General features: G+C 39.8%; 1 protein-coding gene across 1 annotated transcript in view; it reads right to left on the reverse strand.

Annotated features, from left to right (window-relative positions):
• Positions 1-6,300, reverse strand: part of angpt2b (angiopoietin 2b) — a 52,408-nt gene extending 46,108 nt beyond the window's left edge. The window contains exon 1 of the mRNA XM_079830003.1: positions 5,578-6,300. Within this exon, the coding sequence (XP_079686129.1) occupies positions 5,578-5,859 (282 nt within the window). The 5' untranslated portion in view covers positions 5,860-6,300. The remainder of the gene's footprint in view (positions 1-5,577) is intronic.
• Between the last annotated feature and the right edge of the window lie 15,892 nt (positions 6,301-22,192).

Below are 22,192 nucleotides of genomic sequence, written 5' to 3' on the forward strand. Positions count from 1 at the left end.
CATCGTAGGTGCATGTCCACTGTGAGAGACATAAGCTAAAAAAAAAAATCCAGAAAACACAATGTATGATTTTTTAACTATTTATTTGTATGATACAGCTGCAAATAAGTATTTGAACACCTGTCTATCAGCTAGAATTCTGATCCTCAAAGACCTGTTAGTCTGCCTTTAAAATGTCCACCTCCACTCCATTTATTATCCTAAATTAGATGCACCTGTTTGAGGTCGTTAGCTGCATAAAGACACCTGTCCACCCCATACAATCAGTAAGAATACAACTACTAACATGGCCAAGACCAAAGAGCTGTCCAAAGACACTAGAGACAAAACTGTACACCTCCACAAGGCTGGAAAGGGCTACGGGGAAATTGCCAAGCAGCTTGGTGAAAAAAGGTCCACTGTTGGAGCAATCATTAGAAAATGTAAGAAGCTAAACATGACTGTCAATCTCCCTCGGACTGGGGCTCCATGCAAGATCTCACCTCGTGGGGTCTCAGTGATCCTTAGAAAGGTGAGAAATCAGCCCAGAACTACATGGGACACGGTTACTGTTGGTAATACACTAAGACATCATGGTTTGAAATCATGCATGGCACGGAAGGTTCCCCTGCTTAAACCAGCACATGTCCAGGCCCGTCTTAAGTTTGCCAATGACCATTTGGATGATCCAGAGGAGTCATGGGAGTAAGTCATGTGGTCAGATGAGACCAAAATATAACTTTTTGGTCATAATTCCACTAAACGTGTTTGGAGGAAGAAGAATGATGAGTACCATCCCAAGAACACCATCCCTACTGTGAATCATGGGGGTGGTAGCATCATGCTTTGGGGGTGTTTTTCTGCACATGGGACAGGGCGACTGCACTGTATTAAGGAGAGGATGACCGGGGCCATGTATTGCGAGATTTTGGGGACCAACCAGTTAGAGCATTGAAGATGGGTCGAGGCTGGGTCTTCCAACATGACAATGACCCGAAGCACACAGCCAGGATAACCAAGGAGTGGCTCTGTAAGAAGCATATCAAGGTTCTGGCGTGGCCTAGCCAGTCTCCAGACCTAAACCCAATAGAGAATCTTTGGAGGGAGCTCAAACTCCGTGTTTCTCAGCGACAGGCCAGAAACCTGACTGATCTAGAGAAGATCTGTGTGGAGGAGTGGGCCAAAATCCCTCCTGCAGTGTGTGCAAACCTGGTGAAAAACTACAGGAAACGTTTGACCTCTGTAATTGCAAACAAAGGCTACTGTACCAAATATTAACATTGATTTTCTCAGGTGTTCAAATACTTATTTGCAGCTGTATCATACAAATAAATCGTTAAAAAATCATACATTGTGATTTCTGGATTTTTTTTTTAGATTATGTCTCTCACAGTGGACATGCACCTACGATGACAATTTCAGACCCCTCCATGATTTCTAAGTGGGAGGACTTGCAAAATAGCAGGGTGTTCAAATACTTATTTTATATACTTATACCTCACTGTATGTATATTAAATTGCATTTCTGTCAATATATCCTCATAAATACTACACACTGAACCTTTAATAATAAAAACATATTCTTGAGCACCAAATCATCATATTAGAATGATTTGAAGGATCATGTGACACTGAAGACTAGAGTAATGACTGCTGAGAAAAAAAACATCACAGGAATAAATTACTTTTTTTTATTGTAATAATATTTCACTATATTACTGTTTTTAATGTAATTTTGACCAAACAAATGCAGCCTTGGTGAACATGAGAGAGTTCTTTAAAAAACATAAAATAAATATTGGTAACACTTTACAATAAAATCTAATGTAGTTAACAAGTGGAACTATGAAAACTACTAACTAACTAACTAACAATTATCACAACCCACAGGATGAATGTAATTTAACAGAAGTCAGGATGCTGAACAAAAATAAGGCCTTCTAAAAAAAATACAAATTGTCCCTAACATGTAATACGGCATGCTTGTTCCCTCATTAGAATTTCATTGAAGAACATACAGGATTAGCTCATGTTTTCTTTACGGGGGTTCTCAAAGATCAGATAGTCATGTGGGATTATGGCATGTGATACAAATACACCGTCTCATGTGTGGCCTCTGGCCGGAAAGCCCAGTAATGCATATGCAAAGCAGATCGTCTGTGGTGTTGAAAACCCAGTACAATCCACTCAGCAGCAGGCCAGAGGTCAACGCTCTCCAATGCTCAGGAAGCTGCTGCTTCTACCGTGCACTGCACTCAATGACCGGAGAGGGAGTGAAATGATAATTTATACAACATTTGGCCTGCTGGTGAAAGCGTGCATATAGGCATGTCGAGAGTCTGTCTGGACTGCTATTTCTGAGATATAGTAGTCGCTTTACCTCCTACTGTCAGTTAAATGCATCTCGTGCCAGATGTAGGGTCTGTAAAATTGAAAGTGAGCCGACTCATGAGTGTTTTTGACCCTTTTTGAAATCCTTTGGCATGCAGGAGCATTTCTGGTGTGCACGTACGATACTAAGCCCCCTCCGTCTCCATATTTATGGAGCGATCCAATGGGAGGCCTGAATAAGGAGACAGACTATCTAGACAGCCCATAGTCTGGGTGACAAACAGAGCAGGCCAAAGCCTGGCTTGGACATTTAACATAGAGGCTGTGTGGGGTTTTTTTAGCAAAGGACAAGGCATATATTAGAAGTGTTCTTGCTGTTCAGAGGACCTAAATAACAGAATCGGCAGCGATGTGACAAGTAATGACCTTCTCATGGAAACATTGTGCAAATGGCACAGAGATAAACTGTCTCAAAACACACAGTTTATTTGAATTACTGTGGGAAATGACTGTGCCATAATGTTATCAGACTTTAAATAACCTTCACTGCAAAAACATCATTATCTCAACCATCCACACAATAATCTGCAGGTTTTAACTGTTGGTATCTCTAAAAAGACCAATATCCCTTTTAAACAGAATGTTTTGGAGATAAGCTTGATTTGTGTTAGTCCGAAACATACTGTAATAATGTTTGTCAGAGAACCTAAAAATGGTGGCATCTAAGTTAAATGGACTTATAAAAGTCAGAGGATTACTTAATATGACAAGATTGTTTTGTATATAAGGGCCTGCTAAATGAATAAATGAAATGTAATACGGTATCAACCGGTCTACAATCGATTACATCAGCAAAAGTTATTTTTAAAGGGGTTAAATAAGGTCTTCTACTTTTTACAGTCCAGGATCAATGCTGATGTTTTATGTTAGAGCTTTTACTCTGAAAATATGACAGAGAGAAATGGATCTGGCCCTTAATGGAGCTCAAATCCTTGTCTTCTCGGTTTTGAAACAGCTTCAGATACTGACAAACTCCACCGGCCTTAAAGGATTTACACATCCAAAATCTTGTTTAAACATGTTCAAGATTTACCTCTCTCTTGGTCTCCTTCCCAAATTCAATAACCTTATGAGGATAATGTGTAATGCAGATTGGGACACATCTATAGTGCACAAACATAAATAGTGTGCATAAACTTGTCCAATGTAAATTCTGGATCCTGAAGCAAAACCACTTGAGAAGATCAAGTGGAGAACATTAAGTGGCGACCCAACAAAGTATCAAAATTATTTATCGTACAAAAGTACAAAAGTCCAATGCTCTGCCTCCTATAATTCAACAGACAAACACATTGTGTTAGTCAGAAACCATGTTAGTCAGGGTTGTATTTCCTTTCACAGCTTTGTTCTTAGTTTTCAAGGATGTCACACAACCTGTTAGCATCTGACTAATTTGGCTATAGCGTCTACCAAGATTCATTTATTTTTCATTAGTTTTTGTTTTTAATTGAAATATTTAAAATTCTGCACTTTAGTTTCTAAATCGCTAAAACAAGAACATTTGGGACACCAACCATGTGAACTGCTTTGCAAAAGAAGAATGTATTTTGCAGGTCAATATACCATAGAGTTTGATTTGATGCATCTCTTTTAAAACATACGTCTATTTCAATCATGACAACTCTCTGAATAGATTTAAACAGCATTTGTTGATAAGAATCGAATGCACATAGGCTTAATTTTGGTGGACTAGATCTGCTACACTGCTGCTGCTGCTGCTGCTGCTGCACGAGTAAGGGCTACTGCCGAAACATGCACATAAATACAGTGAATAGAATGCGAGCTGCTGCAGTTCTAGGCAGGTGGTGCTGGGGAAGGGGAAGGGCTAGGAAAACGTTGAGCCAATTCGGGATAATAGGTTACACAATAACAAAGTATTTTTACTTCATTACTATAAGAACATTTTTCAAGTGTCTGTACTTTACTGGAGTATTTTTTATTTTGAGAAACATTTACTTTTACTTCACTATATTTCACAGCATATTATCATACTTTTTACTCGACTACATTTCCACTCGTTATTTTGAGTTGAAGAAATTGTCAGTTGCCACGGGACACAATAGCAGTGTCTGAATCGTGAACAAGCTGATTCTTTTCAATGAACTGGTTAAAAGTGTTCGTAAATCGCACCAAACAATTAATTTTCGAATTGAACTGTTCTCAAATCAACAACTCGCTGATTCAATTATCCGTTCAGAGCAAGTCTCCAGTGAACTGAATTCACAAGTCTGACTCATAATGAGCCAAGAACCGGGAGATCCCTGGAGTTCGGACCGATGGCGCAAAGGATAAATTACAAATGCAGAATTTTAGGACTGATCATTGTAAATGAAAATCATATTAAGGTCACGACTTTCAGTTGTTTGTGAACTCTGCTGTTGTAAAAGGGTGTTCTGTAATGCTTGAATACAGGAGGCATCTCAATGGTGTAGATTTTAAGCAAAAAAACTATAAAATAACGAAAATTATTGCACTTGCATTCTTCCCCACCATTTCAAATTATATAAAATGAGTACTGTATGTATATCGTTCATTTTAAAATGTTATGCATTTAGCCCTATGTGACGTCTGTTTTTATTGTTTGCCAACACACATTACATATTATGTATCTGCATCCACTAATCTTTCTTACTGACTAGTGCTGGCTACTGACAATTCATAATAATTAATTTAGACCCAAAAAATGCCCCCTCCCCCAGGTATTTTGAGAGGTAGGATTATATAAAATACATTATATAAAATTAATGTAAAACTATATATATGTATAAAATTACAAAATAAACATTCATTGATCAGTACTTTTTACTTTTAACATTAAAAATCAAGTACTTTTTAATTTTAGTCAAGTAAAATTGGAAAGGAGTACTTAAAACTTTTACTGGAGTAATTTTATATATGGGTATCTATACTTGATTTGTGTACTTGATCCACCACAGGTTACATAGATAGAACAAACAGATCGATTGGCCAAGCAGTTGGCTTTAAGAGAACCGATCAGCCGCTCTGAAAATTTTCATGACTGAGCTATGTGTATTTATTTTGCCAGCATATTATTAGTTATCATGTAACGTTTTGGCATTTAGAAAATTGTCCCTGCTTTCCCTGATCAGGACGAACCTACGACCCAATTTGAGAACCACTGGTGCTCTAAAAGATGAATAAGAAACAGACAGAATGAGGTTTAGGAGGATGAAGCCAATTCACTACCTTCTGCAGCCACTGTGTATTGTTCTCTGTGGCACTCTCTAGGGTCTCCAGCTTCCTTTCCTGCCAGGTGGGTTCAGCATGTGGCGACTCTGGGGCTGAAGGCGAGTCCCGCTGGAGGGAATTAGTCACCTGGAAGTCCCCCGCAGGCCGGCACTGCTCCACCTCTGGAAGGATAAAAGTGTAGCGGCAGGGGCCATGCTGCACCTGGTGCTGCTGTCTTTCCGAGCCAATCGCCACAACCACTGCCGCTGTCAGGTAACACAGACACGGCAGCCAGCCCATCCCAGGAAAACGCTGACGGTAGGAAAGATATAATCCAAGGACGGATGAAATAGTGTGGGCACTCCTCTGGAAGCAGGTCGGATGAGAGAGCTTCGCTGGGATTAGCAAACTTTCTGAAGTTCGGAGTTCTGGTTCTCGGCTACTTTCTGTATTTCTGTTTTCTTTGCTTGATGGGTCGCTCCAGAGATCTCTTTCTACAACAGAACACTTGTAGTGGTGTTTGCCAAAAAAATGCAGTAGATTTAAAAGCAACAAAATCCAGACGACAACCTGGAGAGGGGAAGTTGTTTCCTATTCCTCGCTCACTTTATGCTCAGGACAGCTCAGAACCAGAAACATCCTCTCTGTTTATTTACCCTCTGAATAGTTTTTCAGTTTCCTGCTCTCTCTCTCTCTATCATCTCGTTGCGACTGTCCGGGGTTGGAAGCTTTGAGTTTGGGAACTTCTGAACTCAGTGCCAGAGCTTTTTAAGGACTGAGTCTAACATCCCTTTTTTCTGACACATAATCACTCACCCCCTCCTTCATTCTCCCTCTCTCGCCGTCTCTTGCATACTCCCCCCTTCCCTGTCTCAACATTTTGAGATGGAAGCTGCAGAAATGCCCACAGCAACCACCACACACACACACACAAAAAAACCAAACAGAGAACATTCACTTTTCATTAACCCCCTCCTTCTCTCACGTTCTACCCCCTGCCATCTCTCCTTCATAGCAATGGTTTATGAATCCACACCTGCACTGCTACACAGGAAAAAAGGATGAACATGATGATGTAAGACATTATCAGGAGTTAAACTGGGATTTTTGAGAGGTTTGGGAGATATAATCTGATGATAATAATGGAGCTGCTTTGTGATTTTGAAAATACAGAGATACAGTAAGGTACAAAAGTCTAAGATCAAAGTCTGAGAAAATATGGGACCACTATTTTTTTCTTATCAGGAAAAAAGTAGAAATATATATTTTCTAAATTGCATAATAAATAAATAAATAAATAAATAAATAAATAAATAAATAAATAAATAAATAAATAAATAAATAAATAAATAAATAAATAAATAAATAAATAATAAATAAATAAATAAATAAATAAATAAATAAATAAATAAATAAATAAATAAATAAATAAATAAATAAATAAATAAATAAATAAATAAATAGAAAAAGTTGACTCATTTATTATTTAAGTTATTTATTTTGATGAGTTTTTTTATTTTAAAATTGACACATTTAATTAAGTTATATAATGTTAATATGCTTGTAACATGACACATAAACAGGGGGAGCACTTGACATTAATCATATGAGGCCAAGGAATCACATGACAAAGGAACCATGACTGTGAGAAGTATACAACATAAAATACATGAAAACATAAACTTGAAACAAAACCGACATTGCAATGCTAATCTACTTGAACTCAAACTCAAACTCGGAATCTGATTTTTACAGAAAATGTAACACAAAACACCCTAATGTACATTACTGACAACATACAAAAAAGGGAAGTATTTATATAAAATATAAATCATATCTGATATGGGAATGTCCTTATACTATTTTTCACCATCAATGGTAAATCATAGTTTTTATGTGTAAAAAAACATACATTTTTACAGCATTTTACAATCTGCAGTCCGTAAGTTTTGCCTCTGGGTCGTATTCTCTGTTTGAAACCTGCAATTGCAGTTATTTGCTGAGTTATCATCAGTACGTGAATTGTGCATCAGCTCCTCAGCGCGGATGAATCTCATGTTTTGAGGAGTAGCCCTATGTGCTTGTCTGGCTATCACCAGACCAAGCTCAATTTAAGATTGAACATTAGTCTGGAGAGTCTGCTCTGTTTTTTCTACTGCACAAGAGGCGTGATCAACGAGCATAAATTAAATGACTCTGTACGCAATTGGATAGTCCTTCAACCAATCAAACCACAAGAGGCGTGATCAACGGGCAATGACCCATCGCTTCTCTATCCGTCATTGTGTTAAATCCGCCAATAGCGCGCCAGGTGGATAAGCCAGTCTGTGATTGGTTCCCGCAAAAGTAGAAGCAGTAGAAATGAATGTACAGGTTTCCAGACTGAGTTGCACGGTGAAATCAAATCGCCGGCAGATCAGGCTGGGTTTACCCAGTCTACCTATGTGCGGCTTTGCTGTCAGACACCGCACCGTTGTGGATACTGTACTTCAGTACTACGTCTTGGAGTATAACCAAAATAAGAATTTTCACTGGAAAATGTCATCTGAACAAGTAAGTAACATGTCTGCCACTTTTGGGAACAAGACATTGCAATAAATCGCCCTATTAAATCTAACGATTGCTCGTATAACATCAAACCACGCAAATTATTATTATTGTTATACTTTGTTCTCAGATTATTCATGTTAACAGCATTAGCATTGCGTGACTATGTGTATTTAGTGTTTATTAGTGTTATATTTCAATTTCTGTACAGTCTAATCTTTTCCTTTTGACCACGGGTGAATCTCCAGTTGTAACTGATGATGTCATTTGGGACTTTCTAGATTACAATCCGCCATCAAAATGATACGTATTCCAGCTGCTGTGAGAAAAGGACTTTAAATGATCCACTGAAGAACATGCGGTCCGCTCCTCACGTGCGTTACTACTACTAGTAGTATACAGACGTGACGTAATGACCCGAACACATGCTTGAATTTCCCACAGAAATCCACCATACCACTCTAATTATAACACATTATTACAAGCTTACCGTTGTGAATTGGTCTAAAGGTAAGGGGATAGTTTTGAATACTGGCTTGTTGTGTACTTGCTCAAATTGATAACCAAAAAAAGTTATGGACTGCAGCTTTAAATTGCTTACAATGTCCACCATACTGTATATGGTAAGGTTAATATTGTCAACCATTTCATTTTTTCTGTAAAAATGAAATTTCTCACCAATCGCCATCGGATCTCAAACTATAGGTCTGCGAAATTTAATGTAATAAAGTAAAGCTGGAATATGTGTAGTGAATCAAATCACATCTGCACTGTACATGAAAAGGATCTGATTGACAAAAATCTGCAAGTTATTTTTTTTCTTCTTTGAATCAAACATGGAACCTCCAGATCGCTCTGACCCAATTGAACCCCCCTTACTCTCATAGTTTACAATGTAGACTTTGTGTGTTCTATTAAAGTCATCTTTCCATTACTAGTTCCCACTGACTATTACAGCTTGGCATTTTAGACTGCGTACCATCAACTGGTATGAATAGCACAAGCTCTCAGGAACATCTGAGAGATTAAATCTTCCTCCCTTCTTTCATTTGCTTTTGCCAGACACAGGACAAAATCTAACATAGTCAATCCCATTCACTTAAACTGTTTCCTTTTACACTTTTCCATGACATAATTCATAAATGGTTTACACTAAATGGAAAGTTAGTAGCTATAAAAATCCTGTGGGTATATAATGGGATTAAGTTGCCAACACAAACAGAAATTAATTGTCTATACAAGGCTCTTCTTCGACAAGAGCTTGTCTCCTCCTCTCCCTCCCTCTCCTTATCTTCTTTCACGTCTGTACCAACAGAACCAGGTTCATTTGTCTTGCTAAATTCTGTAGCGCAGCATCTAAATAAGAGCAGTCTGCTGGTAATGATGTGATGCCTCATGGATCGGGGTGTTCTAAAGAGTGTGTGGGCGATGTTTTGCAACTCTCTGAATGCCTTGATTGTCGCAGAGTCCATCATAGAAAGTGATCAAAGTATGCATAGCGGTGTGAGGGGGTAGGCAAGGTCACAGCAAGAGCTAAAAGCTATGATCAATTGCGCAGATGTGTGTGGAGAAACTTCAGAATATGATATGGTTTGTTTAGGTTCAATAGTTCATCGTAACAGAACATACTACTCATTTTCCAACTCAGACTGGTGAAAATAGTCTTGTTTCATAATTTCCAAACTCCCTTTCACACTGCAAACCATGTGCTTATGTTTTGCTCGAGTAAAAATTAAGTGATTATCACAACATGAACACAGTAGCGATTGATATTAAAGGTCCCGTTTTTCGTGTTTTTTTGAAGCTTTGATTGTGTTTACAGTGTGCAATATAACATGTGTTCATGTTTCATGTGTAAAAAAACACAGTATTTTTCACACAATTTACTTATCTGTATACCGCTGTTTTCACTGTCCTCAAAACGGCCTGAGAATTTCCTCGTTCTATGAAGTCCCTCCTTCAGAAATACGTAACGAGTTCTGATTGTGCCAGCGGTTCCCGTGTTGTGATTCGACAGCAGCTTAGCTCACGTTGCCCGGAAAGGTCACGCCTCTTACCATAACGGGGAGATGCATGTGCTCAAACTACAGCCCCTGAGGCCAAACAAAGGTTATTTGACTCCAGGATGAAAATAACAGCGTCTGGACGACAAGGCGACAAACACAACCGAACCGAACGCAACACTTCCTCTTCTCCACGAGGGAGCAACCAGACCACGCCCCCTTTTTCGCGTATTCTTGTGGGTGGAGGTTAGTCAACAAACTGTTCTACTGACGTAATTAAAGCAGAAAGTACCAGGATGTAGTCCAAACCGGCCGTTCGCTGTAGGCTTTGAAAGGGAACTTCTAATATCTTCTAATAATATAAATAAAATATCTCGCATGGTATTGAACTTTGAGCTTTATAATTTTACAGGTATTATTTATGCTCTAACAGCAACATTACACACTAACTAAAGTTTGAAAAATGGGATCACGAAGAACAGGACCTTTAAAAATGACAGAACAAAGACAACATTTTCACTTGGTATTACAATCAAATTAATCATGAACATTGTTTATTTATATATATATATATATATATATATATATATGTATGTATATATATGTATATACGTATGTATATATATATATATATTTATGTATATATGTATATATGTATATATATATGTATATATATATATATATATATATATATATATATATATATATATATATATATATATATATATATATATATATATATATATATATATATATGTATATGTTTCTGCCTAAATGAATACATGATGTTAGCCAACTACATGATTTTTATTATCTTAGAACTGTATGTACATTTCTGACTTATAGACATATATTGTAGCTTTATCAATTAAAACAAATTGATATAAGTTTAAAAAAATATTATATACTGTATATGTTCAAATCAATTTATAATAATTTTTAAATACGTCCATTTATGAACACACACATACAGTATACAAAATTATGTGTGTGTGTGTGTGTGTGTGTGTGTGTGTGTGTGTGTGTGTGTGTGTGTGTGTGTGTGTGTGTGTGTGTGTGTGTGTGTGTGTGTGTGTGTGTGTGTGTGTGTGTGTGTGTGTGTGTGTGTGTGTGTGTGTGTGTGTGTGTGTGTGTGTGTGTGTGTGTGTGTGTGTGTGTGTGTGTGTGTGTGTGTGTGTGTGTGTGTGTGTGTGTGTGTGTGTGTGTGTGTGTGTGTGTGTGTGTGTGTGTGTGTGTGTGTGTGTGTGTGTGTGTGTGTGTGTGTGTGTGTGTGTGTGTGTGTGTGTGTGTGTGTGTGTGTGTGTGTGTGTGTGTGTGTGTGTGTGTGTGTGTGTGTGTGTGTGTGTGTGTGTGTGTGTGTGTGTGTGTGTGTGTGTGTGTGTGTGTGTGTGTGTGTGTGTGTGTGTGTGTGTGTGTGTGTGTGTGTGTGTGTGTGTGTGTGTGTGTGTGTGTGTGTGTGTGTGTGTGTGTGTGTGTGTGTGTGTGTGTGTGTGTGTGTGTGTGTGTGTGTGTGTGTGTGTGTGTGTGTGTGTATACTGTGTATATATATATATATATATATACTGTTTTGAAGAATAATTTAGAATAGAATAATTTATTATTAAATAATAATACAAATAATAATAATAATAATAATAATAATAATAATAATTATTATTATTATTATTATTATTATTATTATTTAAATATTAAATTAGACATTTAAATTCTACACATTAAATTAGTGTGATCATGTTATAATGTCAAGTTTGACACAATTATACAAGTTGTGATTGTAATTATTACAATATATACAAAATGTGGCAGTTGTGTAGTCTCGGGCTCGGTGCCCCAGTCGTTCCCATGAAGGTCTCCATGACAGTTTTCAAATGACCAATTTTCATACAAACTGTGCTGTTTCGAACTAAACTGCCAGTGTGAAAGCCCCATAACAGTCTTTGTCCATTGTAAGCAAAAAATGCAGAATGTCTTGATGAGCAGAGACAGAAGAGAATTGCAAGTACTTAGAGAGCCCAGTCAGAACATTGCCGTTGCTCTACGTCAAAGACTGATATTTTACTAACCTCCCCAACAATTCTAAATCAGTCAAAGTAGTCCTTTTGCGAAGTGACACAAGCCGGCCTCTCTATTGGGGCAAAAAGGGCTTGCTTTCTTTCTTGGGCCTGTCAAAATGCAGGCGAGTGAGGACAACTGTGTTATTTCAGCATGGAGAAAAGAAACAAGGGCAATATCAATCGCCATATAATGTCTCTTTTAGTGGACCTGTCACTCTACGAACAGCAAACCAAACCAGCTCTCGCAGCAAGGAAAGAGGACATAAAACAGTCCCTTTAACAGGAACAAATCATTATTGGCCACTGTCCCTATTGTTGTATAAAATCTGTTCAGCATTCAAAAACCTGCATGACTTTCTTTCTTTAGTTGAAAAAGGATTTTGAAAAAAGACAACTGAAAAAAATAAAAGTGGATGGTGACCAGGGATTGTCAAGTTACAAAAAGCGCAAAAGCACCATAAAGCATTAAGAAGTCAAGCAGTAGAGTCTTTTTTATAGCTTTAAAGACTAAAATACAAGTTGATATTCTCTGAAATTCTTACCTAACATCAATGGCTACCATTAATTTTCAATGGAAAAGAGCAGCTTGGACATTCTGCTTTAATATAACTTGATTTGTAGAGTGGTGGGGTAAAATGCCCACACTCTGACAAAGAAATTTGCTTTATACGTTAGGGTGACCAAACGTCCTGTTTTCCCCAGGACATGTCCTGTTTTGAAGTCCTGTCCTGGCCCTAATATGACCATTTTCTATCCATACAGAGGGGGCATACTTTAAAATTTAAAGTATGCCCCCTCTGTATGGATAGAAAATTGTCATATTTTATAGTTTATAGTTTGTCATTATAAAGTTTAAATGTATTGAAATTAATAAGGAATCTTTGAGTAAACTTCGAGTATCATTTGAGTATCTCCTTGCTGGGCCGAGTGTCCTGGTTTTCGGTAATCAAAATACGGTCACCCTATAATACAAAGCATGGTTTAGCTTAAAATTAAAAAGACGAGCCAAAATAACAGATAGATATGAATATGTATTAATGAACCATTTAAAAAATTAACCTTTTTGAAAAATATTGTTAGCTGATGCTAACTGGCTGGCTAACTAGCGAGCTGATGACAATGTGAGGTCATTTTTAAACATAAAGTCCAAATATTTTTATTCAACCACCTAGTTAGATTACATTTGATGGAACAACAAAAATTTCAACGGCGGAAAGACCTCAATATAACTGCTTGTAAACTAAACAATGTCATGTAGCATCACATCTACCTCCACAAAAATATCCACTATATAGCCTATATATTCATTATATTCTACTTAACCTCTTAGTGATGTCTTGATTATTTCATGTAAGTTTAAATAAACCTGTCATGAAAATGACAGTCACTGTGTATACATGATTATATTTCAACAACGAATTGGAGAAAAAACTATTTTATTATTAGATTTAGGAGTTATTGCAAAAACTGCCTAATGGGAAGTTTACATGTTTGCGTACTGTGTTATTTGAGTGTTGATTATACCTAAAAATAGATAGCAACTGAATTTAGGCTAATAGTTTGGGCTCTGTTGTTAACCTTTAATATTAATGTGCAAGTAAGGGCTCCCTATATAGTTTACAGCAATATCTTCAATAAGCCTTTAGTTATAATTGAATTCATTTAAGGACAGACACTTTTTTTTTCAGTAAACCACAGTTTAATAAAAATAAATAAAAAGCAATTTTGTAAAACTTCTGTACCGAACCCGTTACCGAACCGTGACTTCAAAACCGAGGTGCATACCGAACAGTGAGTTGTGTGTACCATTACACCCCTAATTAAATATATTTTCCTTAAATATCAAGTACTCCCTATAACTACAGGCCTTGCTCTTCTCAAACCATATAAAACTGTGATGTTCTGCAAAACACTTTTTTACTGTTAAAAATTCTAGCCTAACACTAACGTGAAATCCGTTTTCTCTCAGGTTCTTCACCAGTGTAAGCTTCGCTGTGAAAACTTCTACATCACAAGTCCATAGCAACAACAAAAACATATCTTGATTGATTTTATCTAGTGGTTATTTTTGGAAAAACAGTATGGGGGCGTTTTACCCCACTCTACCCTACCACATAGAGGTGTAACGGACTTGTATTTTTATGCTGCAGCAATATTTACTTGTTTATTTAAAGACAGATGTAGTTTTGTTCAGTAAACTACTGTTCAATAAAAATGAAAAAAAAAATTATGTGTTAGAAGCAGGAAAAATGGGCAAGCATGAGGATTTGAGCGAGTTTGATGCTAGACGACTGGGTCAGAGCATCTCCAAAACTGCAGCTCTTGTGGGGTGTTCCCGGTCTGCAGTGGTCAGTATCAAAAGTGGGAACAGTGGTGAACTGTCGACAGGGTATTGGGCAGCCAAGGCTCACTGATGCCCGTGGGGAGTATTTGCTAAAATTGCTCAATAAGTTAATGCTGGTTCCGATAGAAAGGTGTCAGAATACACAGTGCATCGCAGTTTGTTGCGTATGGGGCTGCATAGCTGCAGATCAGTCAGGGTGCCCATGCTGACCCCTGTTTACCGCCGAGAGTGCCAACAGTGGGCACGTGAGCATCAGAACTGGACCACGGAGCAATGGAAGAAGGTGGCCTGGTCTGATGAATCACGTTTCTTTTACATCACGTGGATGGCCGGGTGCCTGTGCATCGCTTACCTGGGGAACACATGGCACCAGGATGCACTATGGGAAGGAGGCAAGCTGGCGGGGTAGTGTGTTACGTCCTGGTAGTTGTTTGTGCCTCTGTGTGTGTTCTCGTTCTTTCTCCAGCCTCCTGTCAATTTCTTAGGCATGCCTTAACGGGATGGCTATTGGTCCAGGAAGCTGTCCATCTTCAATAACCGGCATGACGTCATGATTCCAGCTGCTAATCCTGTCTAGCAAAGAGTTTTAAAAATGCTGGGACGGCTTTGCTTTCCTGTCTCTTTGTGTTTGTTGTTTAATCTGCCCTTTTGGTTAGTTTTTGTTATTTGTTTAGTGATCTACTTTGTACAGTTTTGAGTTGTCATTTCGTTTTCTCGTGTTATTTTTGATTGGATTGACCGTCTCCTTGGTCCACGGGAAAACTGGTCACGTGACGTACACTTTGCAACACACAGTGACTTTAATGTATAGACACACCAGTTTAGAAGTGAGCGCCACTTTCATATGTTTTGTTTTGTTAGAGAGGATAGGTAAGTTAGGGCGTGAGAAACGCTGAAGACTTGCTTTTCTTATTTTTCTTTTCATCAGTTAGGATAGATGATAGGATAGAGGTGAACTTGAGTTAGATTGTTTTTGTTTTGTTCTTTTCTTTTCTTTGGTGCCACTTTTGTCCTTTTCCCCGGTTTACTATTTCTACATTCTAACTATTCCTATAAAGGCCTGTCGTGTGATTGTGAATTATGGTATTGTAAACATTTATTGCACTGCTATCAGTGCTGCTCTATGGAAAATATACTGAAATGGTTCTGACCTGATGAAACAAGCTTTAAAATCATCACAAAATTCCATGATGTCATGAGAGAAGTGTATGTTCAGCATCAGTTCTTAATTTACATGAAAAAAATACATGTAAAACATATTCCTAAACTATAGCAATGGTGATGTCATACAACGCCTTTAACCTCTGACCCCACTAATGTTTCTACACAAATAGGCGCTTATTTCCATGGGGACAGGACAATGCGTACATGAAGGCTATGATTTCCAGAGCCAGGGTAATTTCACATCTGACAGGTCTTAGTGGGAAAAACCTCTGTGATCCTTTGTCTTGTCTGTGGAATTTTATTTTTGTTGAAAATGACAGTTTTATTACAGGATCTAAAAATCTTACCACACAAGTCCCGTAGAGAACTTTGATTCTTCTCCAAAAAATTCATTTTCTTAAAATAAAGCAAGATAACGTGAATGCCCCCTGAACTTGTGTGAACCCCCAAAACAGCTTTTAAAAAAGTGCTAAATGCACCTTTATCTGGAAGTTTAGATCATCTAATAGCAAATAGACAGGTTTAATAGTGTCAATAAAACAGGACATTGCTGAAAGGGGATCCAGATTTTCCAGACATGTACAGTGATCTTTTCTCTCTCTCTCTTGACACTGAGTGTTTCTGTTTTTTGTTGAAACTATTATCGAGGGGTTTAACTGAGGTCAGTGCTGATATTAGACATATATCACACACTCCTTTATTCAATATTCCTGTCAAGATGCTGTAAGCGTATCTGTTTTTAATTTTTTATATTACGACCAACAACTGCTCTGATCGGTGGATTGTAAAAATATCGCTGTTTGCTCCATTTTAAAATCCTAAACGTCCTCATTAGTCACAGCAAGCCGCTTGTAAAAAAACTGCCCCCACAAACCATTTTAAAGTGGTTTCTAAGCAATTAAAGTAATAAGTGAAATGTAGTCGTAATGTTTTAGTGTTTACATGTTAATCTGTCTGGGCTAGATGATCTCCATGCTAACAATTTAACCTAAATTATGCTATTCTTAATTCAGGTGGTTAGAGGAGTTAAAAGGAGTCGTCAATGCTAATGTTGCTAATCTCTTTTTAAATAGTTGTTATTGGATTAGATTATGCTGTCGTAACTGGAGGAGGTAGGCAGTTAAACATAATCACACTGCATGTCATGCTAACGCATGTAGCATGTTAATCTAACTTGGATATTTCTCCTGCTGAGGACCTGCAGTGGCCCTGAACATATGTGTCATGTTTAAGGCATAATGAACTTTAATGTGGTTCACATGTTGTACGAATGGTTGCTGCAGTGGTGGTTGGGTAATACGCAGCATTTTATGGATAGAGAGCTTATTAGAGCCAGCTGTCTCTCTCTTTATGCTGTGTGTGAATCAGGAAGTTGTAGCCCCCCCACCTTTGTAGCCTTTACCCTCCCTACACAATGTCCTGGAGTGTGTTCAAAAGATCTATCTCATTTTGATGTGTGTGCCTGTAGGGGACAACGGCATTCATGTGCAACCAGGGGTTGATGCTTGAACAGGTTTATATCTATACATTCACACATTTACTGGTTGTAAAACAGGTAAAACACATTTAAGTGACTTTTTTTTACAGGTGTGTGTTTAAGGTCATTAAACAAATCAACCAAAAATCTATGATGTTATATGAATATATTTATATATACATTTATGTGTATATATACACTCACCCAAAGGATTATTAGGAACACCTGTTCAATTTCTCATTAATGCAATTATCTAATCAACCAATCACATGGCAGTTGCTTCAATGCATTTAGGGGTGTGGTCCTGGTCAAGACAAAATCCTGAACTCCAAACTGAATGTCAGAATGGGAAAGAAAGGTGATTTAAGCAATTTTGAGCGTGGCATGGTTGTTGGTGCCAGACGGGCCGGTCTGAGTATTTCACAATCTGCTCAGTTACTGGGATTTTCACGCACAACCATTTCTAGGGTTTACAAAGAATGGTGTGAAAAGGGAAAAACATCCAGTATGCGGCAGTCCTGTGGGCGAAAATTCCTTGTTGATGCTAGAGGTCAGAGGAGAATGGGCCGACTGATTCAAGCTGATGGAAGAGCAACTTTGACTGAAATAACCACTCGTTACAACCGAGGTATGCAGCAAAGCATTTGTGAAGCCACAACACGCACAACCTTGAGGTGGATGGGCTACAACAGCAGAAGACCCCACCAGGTACCACTCATCTCCACTACAAATAGGAAAAAGAGGCTACAATTTGCACAAGCTCACCAAAATTGGACAGTTGAAGACTGGAAAAATGTTGCCTGGTCTGATGAGTCTCGATTTCTGTTGAGACATTCAGATGGAGTCAGAATTTGGCGTGAACAGAATGAGAACATGGATCCATCATGCCTTGTTACCACTGTGCAGGCTGGTGGTGGTGGAGTAATGGTGTGGGTGATGTTTTTTTGGCACACTTTAGGCCCCTTAGTGCCAATCGGGCATCGTTTAAATGCCACGGCCTACCTGAGCATTGTTTCTGACCATGTCCATCCCTTTATGATCACCATGTACCCATCCTCTGATGGCTACTTCCAGCAGGATAATGCACCATGTCACAAAGCTCGAATCATTTCAAATTGGTTTCTTGAACATGGCAATGAGTTCACTGTACTAAAATGGCCCCCACAGTCACCAGATCTCAACCCAATAGAGCATCTTTGGGATGTGGTGGAACGGGAGCTTCGTGCCCTGGATGTGCATCCCACAAATCTCCATCAACTGCAAGATGCTATCCTATCAATATGGGCCAACAGTTCTAAAGAATGCTTTCAGCACCTTGTTGAATCAATGCCACGTAGAATTAAGGCAGTTCTGAAGGCGAAAGGGGGTCAAACACAGTATTAGTATAGTGTTCCTAATAATCCTTTAGGTGAGTGTATATGAATATGTATTATATTATATAAATATTATACTTACAGTTTTATATTTCATAAGAATGATATTATAATATACAATTATGTACATCAATGTGTATTGTATTATACTGTATATACACACACACACACATAAATATACATCGTAGGCCTACATACATATATTTATATACCAATCAGGCATAACATTATGTAAGTTATTCTAATATTGTGTTGGTCCCCCTTTTGCTGTCAAAACAGCCCTGACCCATCGAGGCATGGACTCCACTAGACCCCTGAAGGTGTGCTGTGATATCTGGCATCAAGATGTTAGCATCATATCCTTTAAGTCCTGTAAGTTGCGAGGAGGGGCCTCCATAGATCAGACTTGTTTGTTCAGCACATCCCACAGATGGTCGATTGGGTTGAGATCTGGGGAATTTGGAGGCCAAGTCAACACCTCAAACTCGTAGTTGTGCTCGTTAAAAACCATTCCTGAACCAGTTTTGCTTTGTGGCAGGGCGCATTATCCTGCTGAAAGAGGCCACAGCCACCAGGAAACACTGTTTCCATGAAAGGGTACATGAAACATCCACATGGATGGCAGAACCCAAGGTTTTCCAGTAGAACAAAGCATCACACTGCCTCCACCATCTTGTCTTCTTCCCATGGTGCATCCTAGTGCCATGTGTTCCAGCAACGCACAATGTTTGATCAAAGTGTCACAGGTCGGGGCGGGCCAAACCAGACTGCACCCACCCCTGGAAACCCGGGAACCACCCCGAGGAACGTGTCAAGGACCAGACAGACAAGGGAATAAAATAATACCGTTTATTTATTATAGTTAAAAGGTCAATGAATTGGATAAGTCCTAATTAAAATCTTCTTCTTGCCACCAGGACAGTTCAAGAGTCTACCAACCTCCCGGGACGGGAGGGGAGGGACGTTCGTGGCGGACCGGAGGCTCGTCGGAGTGGAATCAGGGGGGAATCCCCGCGCCGTCCAGGTAGGTCACAGGGTGAGTATTCCTCTACGGGACTCAAGAGGGGAGGCCGTGGTCATACGCACCCCATTCAGACTGGAACCAAGTAAGTATGCCGATGCGAGGGCGAAGCGAGTCACTGGGGTTACTCCGGAGGGAGGTACTCAGAGGTGGGGGCAAGCGAGCCACTCTCTTCTTCTTCTGAGCAGGGTAAAGGCTTCCAAATAGGGCGTGTGGGGACCGCCAGGCGGGGGGGACACTTTGAGCGGGGCGCTCACGTCAGCTGAACACTGGGACAGACACAGCACAGTTTCGACGGTCCAACAGTATGTGAAGCTTTTCAACTGATATACCTTCTCCCCTTTCGAACAGGGTCAAGGCTTCCAATAGGGGCGTGTGGAGACCACCAGGCGGGGAGGACACTTAGAGCGGGACGCTCACTTCGGCTGAACACTGGGATAGGCACAGCACAGTTTCAACGGTTCAACAGTACACGAAGCTTGCAACTGATATACCTTTTCTTCTTCTGAACAGGGTAAAGGCTTCCAATAGGGCGTGTGGAGACCACCAGGCGGGGAGGACACTTAGAGCGGGGCGCTCGCGTCGGCTGAACACTGGGATAGACACAGCACAGTTTCAACGGTTCAACAGTACATGAAGCTTGCAACTGATATACCTTTTCTTCTTTCGAACAGGGTCAAGGCTTCCAATAGGGGCGTGTGGAGACCACCAGGCGGGAAGGACACTTTGGACGGAACACTCGGCCACCAGGCGGGGAGGACACTTTGGACGGAACACTCCACTTCCGCTGAGCACTGGAACAGTACAGCAAGGTCTCAACGGTTCAACAGTGTGTGAAGCTTTGCAACTGATATACCTTCCCTCCTTTGAACAGGATCAAGGCTTCCAATAAAGGCGTGTGGAGACCACCAGGCGGGGAGGACACTTAGAGCGGGGCGCTCACGTCGGCTGAACACTGGGATAGACACAGCACAGTTTCAACGGTTCAACAGTACATGAAGCTTGCAACTGATATACCTTTTCTTCTTCTGAACAGGGTCAAGGCTTCCAATAGGGGCGTGTGGAGACCACCAGGCGGGGAGGGCACTTTGAGCGGGACGCTCACTTCGGCTGAGCACTAGAACAGACACAGCACAGTTTCAACAGTACATGATATATGAAGCACTCAGCACTAGCGGGGCCGGGTCTTTTCAAGCCGGAAGTTGGGCAGTTGCTTTACCAAGACCCTTCGTTAGAGACAGCGGGTGGAAGACTGTATAGGAGAGGAGTGCACGGCAGACTTCTATTACTTCTCCACACACAAATTTCACTTCACAGCACAAACCGTGTAAATCTTCACTTCAGGCACTGCAATTCCACTCGCACACCGTGCATTCGGGCCAGCACTCACCCACCGGTCTTTTCTCCCACCAGATCGGATCTCGTCCTCGATCAGGGCTTGACTTTGCTCCGGGAAAGCAGAAGAATGATGCAGCGATCACCACATTCGGCAAGGAGAGGACAGAAGTTGGAGACAGATCATTAATTCACTCGGTGTAATAGTTCACTCGTGCCAAACGTTTTCCAAACTCTCCACACCACTTCAGTGTTAGTGCATATAAACAACGGATCAAATACTCATCACTTGCATCTTTCTCACTACGGACGATATTCCTCAAGTCTTCGCTGCCAAATACTTCACTCCTTCCTTTCCTCTTCCACAACTCCAATCTTCCCCACTCCACAGCCCAGCCTCAATAAAAAGAGCAACCCGCTGACAAACACAGCATCATACGGGAGGAGATCCACCCAACAGTCTGTTTTCTCTCTATTTTTAAAGCCTCATCTCAATAGGTGTCCCTCTCACAGCGTTCTCTATAATTGCCCCACACCTGCTGTCACTCAGGCAATCAGCCCCGCTGCCATGGCAACAGATTCACAGGGCATAGACCGGAGGTTCACTGGAAAATCCTGCAACAGTATTCACCAGGATCTTAGTCCCGTTCGGTTTGTTTTGTCACCCCGTGACAAAAGCATCAGAGCCTTGGCCGCCCATGACCTTGTCGCCGACTCACCACTGTTCTACCCGAAAGACTCAGGAGGCGAGAATAACATTTGAATAAGATTTATTTACAGTTTGTATACAATGAGTATCGAATAGATTAAATGATAAAGTTCTTTGGTGTAGGCCCCGTCCATAGTCCGAATTCGGAGGGTAGCGGATGCTTGAAGTTCCTGCCTGAAGATGAAGGCAGGGGTGTGCAATTTATACGCCAAAATTACTTTTTATGTGCATATGATACGCATTGTCAGCTAGGTTGAGTGGTGTGGGTTGCGTGCCAACATCATGAGCACAGACAGCGCACCAGAATCCAGTTCTCTTTCGCTCTTGAACAAACTATAACACACAGAATTATGCCTAAATGTCAGTTTTGTCAAGTATCCTCAGAAGAACAGTTTTAAATTAGTTAAATAACGTCTTAAATGAACTTAAGAGTTGTGAGGAAATGGGACACTTGTAACAGCGTGCCAGATCTGCGTCATGTTCGGCAGCGGCAGATCTTAAAGTAAAGTCACAGCAGCACTAACTTCTAATGAAGTTTGAAGCCTAATAAATGTTAAAAAGCCTTCCATTACACTCATGTTGAATGACTATAATTAATGTTTAAAA

Source organism: Gobio gobio (genome assembly GCF_949357685.1).
Source record: "Gobio gobio genome assembly, chromosome: 11".
NCBI classification, from domain to species: Eukaryota; Metazoa; Chordata; class Actinopteri; order Cypriniformes; family Gobionidae; genus Gobio; species Gobio gobio.